This window comes from Anneissia japonica, unplaced genomic scaffold (genome assembly GCF_011630105.1).
Source record: "Anneissia japonica isolate Jap-2015-1 unplaced genomic scaffold, ASM1163010v1 scaffold1203_len951721_cov167, whole genome shotgun sequence".
Classification (NCBI taxonomy): Eukaryota; Metazoa; Echinodermata; class Crinoidea; order Comatulida; family Comatulidae; genus Anneissia; species Anneissia japonica.
This window is the reverse complement of record NW_022722325.1, coordinates 499,851-510,645: the sequence shown is the minus strand read 5'-3', so window position 1 is coordinate 510,645 and position 10,795 is coordinate 499,851. Positions and strand designations below refer to the sequence as shown.

The following is a 10,795-nucleotide window of genomic DNA, read 5'->3' as shown; positions in this document are numbered from 1 at the left end:
TATATATTCTGCAATACATTTTTCCAATCGGATTCGTTATTTCGAAAACGTGTATTTAAAATAATTATGATAATGATAGTAATAGGCATAAAAAATATTCAGTTATACACGTTAAAAGTGCATGAATATAGGCTTATGAATACATACCAGTATACTACTTGGGAATTCAAACCCAAAATCCATAGCCAGTTATTCATTCAGTTGCCAATTATTATAAACTATTGACCAATAATACCCAAAGTCTAATAGTAGGCCATAGTAGTTTAGTATTATTCAGCCAGGTGTCAATTAGGCTTAGTATACGATGACCAATAACACCTATAGACTATAGTATTCCATTCGGAATGTTTGGTACTAGCCAGCTAGGTGTCAATTGTATAAATTATACCACTAACTTACTTGTTGAACCTCAGCTATAACGAAACTCATTCATCAATCATTCGTTCATTTATTCATCAATTATTTCATTATTCATTCTTTATTGCAACTGTCGAGACAGAAATGCTATATTAAAACATATGTAATATTATATTTAACATTTTGACACTCACAACGCATTAAAGAAAACAATTACACATTCAACTTTTGGTTATTAATTTACACTGAATGAATTAAATATAGGTCTATGCAAATATAGGAATACTTCGTTGTGTGACGTCATTTAGTATTTCATTTTGTACGTACAATTTACAATACCTTAGTAATATATTCGTATTACTAAACCTCAACGTAATTTATACGTAGCTGTCACGATAGTTACATAATTTATGTAAGAGAAGTCGCGATATTTTGTTTAATCTTTTAGTCTTTTAGTAGTTTAAACTTTTAGTAATTAATTTAATATATGCATACATTTGTTGCGTCATATCATCTTTCAGCAATTCATTTTGTCACAAAATTTACGATACCTAAAGTAATACGTTCGTATCACTAAACTTATACGTAATGTATACGTAACAGCCACGATAGTTACATAATTTATATGTAAGAGGAGTCGCGATATTTTGTTTAATCTTTTAGTAGATATTTTGAGCGAATACGTGTTTGACATTCACTAAATGATATACTGCTAAAGAGACCATATAAACTGTAGCAATTCGATTGAGAATGGATTTGAAAGTTAACTTCTTAAATGGGCTGATAATAAATAGTGTTTAAGTACTAGGAATATAAACATGTATGAATTTATGATCCAAAGCGCAAGTCACTGGTGAACAAAGAAGGTGTGTTTGAACCATGGCTTAAGGACTAGCAGTGGTGGAGTCTGAAAACCTCCTTACAATTAATTAAAACACTATCAGTGAGACACTTAAGGTGCATTTACGAATCATAATTTTCCGATGGGAAAGCCTAACGAAGGAATCAGAAAATATGATGAGCGGGTAAGAAAGGACGCTGGCGTTTCAGCGCATCAGAAACGCGGTCCAAATTTCGGTTCGGATCCGATTTGAATTCAGCATTATCCGGCACCAAAACAATTCAGTTTTTGCAGTTTGCTGATATGTTTTTTACTACTAAATCCTTAAATTGATTATGAGTTCATTTGGATCTTGATGTGGATAATAAATTAAATTGGTAAAACTCGTTTTGGAGCATTAGACCAATTGTGTCCGAGTCAGTCTTTCTGGTTGCCATGAAAATGAAAAAAATGTAATTAATATAATGAGGAATAAAAACCACTTCGAGCACTGTTATTATTTATTTATATTGTATATCTGATATTTATTGTCACAATATGTAGCAAATGTTAATTTGTTAGTTTTTAAGCTCACACGAACATGATATTTGTAAAATTAATGTAAACTATTTAGGTGGATACAGTCGTATTTAACTCCAGTTCACCCGGCCGCGCTCCTCTGCTGGAGGTGTTATTGCCATGCAATTTTCTTTTAATGTTCTGAGACCGTAGTGTTCATTTTGGTTTTCCTATTTCTGTCAACGTTCAGACTCAAGTGGTCCATATCATACATATATATCTCATATATATATATAGATATATATATATATTCCATAATTTCTTACCTAATTTGGATACATTCAGTATGTGTTTGACCACACAAGATACCAGTTTGATGTCAGAAAGTGTTAATTCGCAAAATAAAATAGTAAATATATTTTATGATAAATGTTGATGGAATTACCTTTCGTAGAACGGTGATTTTGTGGAATGGTGAAAGTCCGACGTAAAGAGCAGTGAAACGTGCATAGAATCAGAGATTAAACGAGCGGAAAAATTAAGACACATGATCCAATTTTTCACTCGAGGTTCTGTGAATGATATTATCTGAAATGTGACAGGAATACTTGTTTGAAACTTGAATGATTTACTTATATTTACATCTTGGAGTCGGAAGCGCTCCAGTAGGCCAGGCGCCCGCTGGTCGATACTGGGCTGAGATAACATTATGTATATAATTATGTATACTATCTTTTTCAATTATTATACGTTTTTTGTAAACATCAGTTTTCTTCAGAGGCCGAATTACCGAGTGTGCATGAAAGGGATTTCGGTCTCCCATGATCTAAGTCTCATGTAAATATGTTACTAAATTTTTGCCTCCCGGGAGGGAAACAGACAACTCAGTCCCGGGGCTGAATTTTTTCCCCTAACTTAGGAAATTCGACTTGGAGAATGCTGAATTAACTTGTTTGTTGCGTACGTGTGAATGACAACCTTACTGGTGGGAGGGGGAGGGTCAGAACTCCAGTGACACCAGTATTATGTCAAAATAAAAGGATTACCACCAGAGTTATAAAACATTTCAATGCACTCAGGCACACATCTGAGAGTGTTAGATCACAAAACAGCTGTAAACCTATTCTAGTCATTATTAACATTGACATCAACCAAACATGATATTGGTTGACGATGAATACTGTAAAGTGATGTTTATTATAAAAGGTGGGGTTTCTTTCAAAATAACTCTTGTTGTTGATGAACTAGAAATGTTAATAATTCCAAGAATATAAAAACAAACTGAGCATGCGACAGAAATCATTATTTCTTTCATTATATGAAAGTTATTCGGTTTTTGTTTTTGTTTTTGTTTTTGTTTTTTTAATTTGTTTTTTTTTTTTGGTTTTTTTTTTTGCATTTTTATTCCTACAAAGTCAAACATGTGTTTTAATAAAATAATTTGTTGATGAAACAGACATCCTTTTTTAATTATTCATGATTGCACGATCCAATAATTAATTCTTTATTAGAACATGATCAGGAATTCCTAATGTATTAATAAATAACGAAATATTGTTACGCTCTCTCTATCTGGAATGTGCATGATATTACACATGTTACATTACAGCATGTTTTTTTTTCTGTTTTGTTTTGTTTTTTGTTGTTTTTATTTGTTTTTTTGCATAGCCATTTTTTCCCTTTTTAAGTATGGAATAAGTGTGATAATACGCCTATTTGATTCCAGAGAAATTCTAGCATATTGGTTCAGTGTTTCTAACCACATGGTTGATCATGGGAATTTAAACTGAAATATTGTCAATGTTAAGGTAAGCCACTCCGAAAACCATTTCTAAAATCTATGATGGAGTTGAGGTTGGTCTGAAACCTTTTGCCTCTGTAGTCTGTTTATCTAACTTAAAACAATATGTGATCAATCTTAAAATTATCTAACGCATAAGGAACAGGGTTAGGGTAGCAAGAGCCCGTCGGCAATGGGAGCCAGTGTGAGAAAAGGCCGAGTGACAAAATGCCGGGTGGCATAAGGCCGTGTGACAACGGGCCTGAACCATAGAAACTAAAAAGACGTCTAACAGTGTCTCGCAACGTCCTCCTGAGTAAACTTGATTATAACTAAAGGTAGGCTGCTCGTTTATTTAAAGTTTAGGTCCACAGCGTTGTATTCAAAATGCAGTTGTTTTTGTTTTTTCAATTAGACTCAGGTACGACAGCTTTGAATAAATATATAATGACGCTAATAAACAATTACTGACATTTACAAAGTCAAATGTCAGTACATTTAATAGTTTCAATGACTTCTCGACAGACTAAGTAAAATCACATTATATCGACAAAACAGCGTTAAGAAAGCTCGCCCCGAGGAGCAGACGTGGGTAACAACGTGTAAGACAATTTCCAAAGATTTTTTCTCCTTTGATTGTCGTACTACATCTCATAATGAATTAGTATCTTCTATATTTGCAATACCAATTATAAAACTGTGTTCGCGTCAGAAAAACACAACATAACCGACACGTTGAGGAAGTGATGGGCTTTATAGAAAATTTGAACATGAAAAAACAGCATATTTTTTGTTATCAAGCGAATAGACATAGCATGCTTATTTGAACTTGTAGTGAATAAATCTAGTGAAGTCGACGAAAAAGAAATGTATTTTGTTTGTATTGCATAGCTAAGATAAAGAAGCCGAAATGAAAAAGGGAAAGCAAGATGAATCGTCAGTTGTCAGTAATGTCGGTAGTGTTGTTGTTGATGATGATGATAATATGGTGTCAGTATTGGTGACAATATCTATGGTAAGGTGAATACGATGACCATGGTCATGAAAATAAAGCTATATAATTAAGATGAATGGTGACGTTCATGACAAATGAGCTACGATTGGAAGAAGTAGAGACCACAGCAATGCCGGTGTCACGATAAATATGATAAGACTACGACGACGACGACGATGATGATGAAGAAGATGATAATGACTGAGACCATATATGATGATGATGATGATAATAATAATGAATCTTGAATACGGCGTAGCACAAATTAAATCTGTTGATGAAATATTGAATTTCAACTTTGTTAATCGAGAGTTATTCGGTATTCCTAGCATCGACGACGATGATGATGATGATGATGATGATGATAATGATGATGATGAGATGATAATGATGATGATGATGATGATGATGATGATGATGGTTATGATGATGATGAATCTTAAGAGCGGCCAACTCAAATAAAGCTATTGATGAAATGTTGAATTTCAAGTTGTTAATCGAGAGTTGCCTCGGTATTCCTATCATAGATATTGATGATGATGAAGATGATAATAATGATAGTGATGATAATGATGATGATGATAATGATAATGATAATAATAATAATAATAATAATAAATAATAATAATAAAAATAATAATAATAATAATGAAAACGATTAGGCATATGTGTTCTGATAGATTACAATGATGCGGACAATCAAAGCAAGGTTGTTCACCAAAGTAATTATTTAATGAGAGTTTCCACGTTAACAAAAGTGCACAGCAACTAGTATACCTGGCTCATATCAGAATGCTAAAGCACAGACATCAAAACCCTGATTTCTATTTATTTATTGATATTAGCGTTCTTAAGAGCGGCGTAACTCGAATAAGCTATTGATAAAAAATGTCGAATTTCAACTTGTTAATCGTGAGTTACGTCGGTATTCCTAGCATCAACAATAATTAATCCAATGTCCACACTTGTAGAATACGGAATTGAAGCCGATTGTTATTCTAAGATAAAACAGGATAGTACGAGGAACCGTAAGACCTCGCTTATAATTACGCAGTATATCTATTAACGCTCATGGATTCCTATTATGCACATGTGTACATTTGTGCAACTTAAGTTTACGTTAAAATGGAGATAAGGCCTACATACAAATGAACTATAACAAGCAAAAATAATTTGTAATAATACGCCTAAAATACTTTGTACTGTAGTACTCAGGTGAATCAACCTTAAACAGGGCGTCACGATGTGACGTTGCCGTAAACGTTTGGCTGACTCATCCCCATTGTTATCAACTTGATGGACGGTTTGCGTAAGTTTATGTTAAAGTTCGTTTACCAGATTAATACTGTTAAAAAATATAATTAAAATACCAGGTTATTTGAATATTATTGTTGTCATTAGACTTAAATGTAATCATATGATGATGAATTTCAAATGATAGCATTGCGTACTGACTGTACATTATCACACATTTGCGAGTTGTGTTGGCATGGAATATTCAAATACATGGAGATCAATAGAATAAAAAGGGGGAAAAACGAAACACTCACTGTAGGCCCACTGTATGAAAGATTGCAAAGGGTGCAATATTTTTCAAATTTTATTTGCATTATTTGTTTTGTATGATGTTCGAAAAAGCATATATTTCGTGAATCAAACCATTTTGCTATGATAATAGTTGACTTATCAATAATAATAATAATAATAATAATAATAATAATAATAATAATAATAATAATCATAATAATAATAATAATCATAATACTACTAATAATAATAATAAATGTAATAAATTACTATTATTATTTTTTATGGTAATATATGTTATTAATAATCATAATTAATAGGTTTCTAGGTAAGGTGTTACCGTTATCATCTGTTTCACTCTCATATCATATATCACACATTATTTCAGATATTTTTTTATGTCAATCGCTCATAAATCAATTGATTGATTGATTGATTGAAAGATTGATCGATTGATTGAAATATTGATTTGTTGAAAGATTGATTGATTGATTGATGATTGATTGATTGATTGATTGATTGATTGATTGATTGATTGAAAGATTGATTGGTTGGTTGAAAGATTGATTTAGTGATGGATAAATTGGTTGATTACTATAAATATGCTACAAATTACGGCTAAAAGTTTGTCAATACAACCAAATAAATTGCAAATTGCTGTAACTAAAGCATACGGTGCTTCATATGATTTATAATGGCGTATCTTTCTCAGCATAGCTTTACTTTTACTTATCATGCCATAATGACAATATTGCAATTTCTATACGTCGTTCACTGTTTTTGTCGGCTTTATACAGCTCAGACATACATTATCTCTGTAGAACTGTCTAACCAAATCGGCTAATCTTAGGCCTAGGCTTTCTGTTTTGACCGTGATCATATTCCGGAAATCGTCAGCTGTTTGGTGATGCGTCTGCGTCTTAACCGGAGCTTAACAAGGTGTTAAAGAATATTACCCACAAAACATTCGATTCGTTCACTTTCAAAGAACACAATTTCTATGAATGAAAATTCACTTAGAAAAAAATAGCTTACGCATTTTCTAGGAACTCATTGAACGTCTGTTATCTGAACCATAAAAGTCACTGACTCGATGGTTGGTTTTTTTACTACCTAGTTAGTTTTTTTTTCTTTTTTTATTTTATGATTTAATTATATTATTGATATTATTATTGATATTAACTATATTCAATGGCATTCAACTAAATTATTGTAAAAGTTCGTTTCGCATCATTTGTCAAAAGTTATACAGTCGATCATCCTACTCGGGGTTTTTTTTTTGTTATTTTTGTTTGTTTGTTTGTTTTTTGTTTTTGTTTTTTTGTTTTGTTTTGTTTTGTTTTGTTTATTGGGTATAGGAATGTTGCCCATCGATCCAGGTTTCTGTTTACTCATGGAGCAGTCATATCATAAAATAAAACATCGGGCACCGACGAATCTCCTCACTGTATGATTGCTTGATGATACGTGGTTTGTTTATTGTTGATGGCCGACAGTTTGAGCGGATCAACATTAAAAAAACGATCCGCTGCACGCGCCTCATCAGGCGACATCCTCTTTGGAATCGCCTCCGTCGACGCAGTGTGAACCCGATTTTAATTTCATACACTTCCGGCCATCTTCATCTAAAGTCGGGCTTTCACTGCACCTGAAGGTCGTCGGCCGACACGATTCAATGGAGAAGGCAACGCCACGACGCTCAACCGATCGTTTTAATGAAGATCCGTTCAGACGGCAGGCGACAATTAGCAAACAACTTCGCGACATCTAGCGCTCACATGGAGCAGAGTAAGATTCGTCGTCCGCCGGTAGTACGACCGTCGTACACCGTCGTACGACGCCGTGCGAGCCCGGCTTAACAGCAATTGCAACTGACTAGCAAATTACAAAAAATAATATACGCGATGATTAATTAATTGTTATCATACTGATCTTACATAGTGCGTAATGTCAAGGTTATTATATTAGCATTGTTATTGAAATTTGGAACACATAATGTGTATAACATACTTAGCTCCTGTGGATGTCTTTTGTAATATTGCAGCTAATCAGCGAACGGAATTCGAACAAAGTACACAACTTTTCTCAAGGGTGGGAGTGGAAAGATGCACAACGTGAATAAATTGATTTGCCAAAGGATACAAATTAAGTACCCCGTCTCAGTCTAAAAGGCTAAATATTTCAATATAAAGCCCGAAGCATATTAGCCCTGTGCCACATGATGTTATGTGATAGTCCTACTCATTAATAAGCAAAATGATAGAGATTGATTTATCAGAACATACTATACTTTATTTTAAAACAATAGTCGTGTAAGCCATTTAGTAGTGGATTGGCATATTATCTCTCAGTCGGTCACGAACCTATGTGCCTCTTGGTGTATGGTGCCGTTTTGTAAAGGATAAGATAATATTATACAGAATTTTTATAATTATGCGTGCTCAGAAACAGCACTGAATAGTCTCTAATACACATATCGTCGAAACAGTAACAGCGAAACTCATAACGCAACGGTAATTATGAATAGGCCTACCAGTCCAACCCTGACGTCATTCATCATTTCACCCTACGGAATAAAAGGAAGTGGGGGATATAATCAGAATCTTCATAACTAGACTAGGGCCCTTGGTTATTTCGCCATACCCTTCGTTATGTTTCCATTTAAATTAAATGAAATTTGACGAAATAAATGAAATCAAATGGAATGAAATTACTCTTTTTATTTACTTGATTTTATACAACTCAACGCACAGGAAATATATAATATACTTGACACATGAAGCGGCTGCATCACCTTAACCACTAAGCCACATTTATATTAATAATAGAGTATGCGCTCGATTCGCTTACTCTCTAGTGTGTGAACGTCGAGAATAATTTCGATTTAAAAAAAAAATATGACCACTAAAAGAAGATAGCTTGCATGGTTTTGAAAGCAGTTTCTTATCATTTCTCACAACATTAAAATATTTAGAAAACACTAAGATGAGATGAAACAGCAGTAGTGTTAATTGGTATAAGGGAATATTTTGTATACGTTGAAGGTTGCTCTTTTGGCGTTCCATATAAAACCACTCACAGAATGCGTAGATAGACCATGTTGCTCCAGTAAACGACACTTGACAGTAAACCGCAGAAATTAACATTGAATGCTGCTCTTTTTGTCGTTCCATTTAGGCCTAATACCATACACACGCAATGCGAAAATACACCAATTTGCTCCAGTAAACGACACGTGACAGTCCGTAATAGGCCTATTTTCCCCCTCAATTAAGACGAAATATGGAATTATGTTCAGTTCGTGAGCTGAAGACTTTGATGATCTATGTTGTTATAAGTTCTATACAGACCGGTACGTTTTGAATCCTCGACGTTACCTGACTGAGTGTTGGATTAGCCTACTGTGCCATAGCCTTTGAAATACGCGTAATTGTAATATATATTGGTAGTCTCAAAGGAATTATCATCCGCATGTTTTTTTTTACCATAGAAGCAGAAATATTGTTTTCATTACATCAAACTTTCGATGGTTTTGTTTTTGTATATTTCATTTTTTTTTGTATATTTCAGAGCCTACACAAGCGTTTAAGATGGAGGAAAATGTCGACGAGTCAATTAGTTATTATGAATATCCTGAAAATTATACCGTCCCTAGAAATTTCACAACCGATGATGTTCTAAAAATCATTCCGCTGACAATCATCTTTGTCATTTCTTTAATTGGGAATGTAACGATACTAGTGACATTATTCCGAAATCGGCAGCAGCGGAAATCACGTGTGAATTTATTGATTATGCATTTGTGTATCGCCGATTTATTCGTCACTCTGATCATCATACCGACGGAAGTTATTTACACATGCACGATCGTCTGGCACGGCGGGATGTATGGCTGTAAGATTTTGAAATATTTGTCTAACGTGGCTCTATATAGTAACTCTTTCATCGTCATTGTTATCAGCTTCGATCGTTACGCGGCGATTATTACGCCGTTGAGCGTGCAGAAGGCGGACAAGCGGTGCCGTATCATGCTGCAAATCGCTTGGATTTTGAGCTTTATCTTCAGCTTGCCGAACGTGAGTTTTGATTGGATGATAGTCATTCATTAGATACGCATGACGTACTGTTGTAATGGGGATCTGAAGACACAAACGGGTGAACTTAGTATTGGGGAAGTTGATTGACGGCAGGGACATGGAAGAAAATAGTACAAAAGCAATGATAATTATAATTGATGAATGACGATACTAGTACTAATAATAATAATAATAATAATAATAATGATGATGATGATGATGATGATGATGATGATGATGATGATGATGATGATGATGATGATGATGATGATGATGATGATAATAATAATAATAATAATAATAATAACTGCATAAGTGTTAAAAACAGATAAAATATTTTTTGTCACAGAACATGCATCACAATCATACCTTTTATCTAATTATATGCATACTTAAACATTATATGTATACAAATAAATCAATATATCTCTCACATTAAGATGTCAGAAATAACTACCTTTATTTATCTTTTAATTTGCAGTATTTCATATTTGAAAAGGAAGTGCTCATAATAGACGAATCCTACATGCGATGCGCCAGTAAGAGATTTGCCTTCAATCATCCACAATGGGTCCTTGTCCACCATTTTTCTGCTCTGGTGTTAAGTTATATAATCCCGTTATTAATTATTGTTTCGTGCTATGTAGGAATTGTCGTCAAAATCTACAAGAAAACATTTCAATCTAATCGTAAGTTGCTTTTTTTTTCTTCTTCTCAAAGAT

At 33.6% G+C, this 10,795-nt stretch overlaps 1 protein-coding gene across 1 annotated transcript in view; it reads left to right on the top strand.

Moving 5' to 3' along the window:
* LOC117111855 (gonadotropin-releasing hormone receptor-like) overlaps nucleotides 1–10,795 on the top strand; it is a 15,884-nt gene that overhangs the window by 3,058 nt on the left and 2,031 nt on the right. The window contains exons 2-3 of the mRNA XM_033254867.1: nucleotides 9,568–10,073; nucleotides 10,555–10,762. Of these exons, the coding sequence (XP_033110758.1) occupies nucleotides 9,568–10,073; nucleotides 10,555–10,762 (714 nt within the window). The remainder of the gene's footprint in view (nucleotides 1–9,567; nucleotides 10,074–10,554; nucleotides 10,763–10,795) is intronic.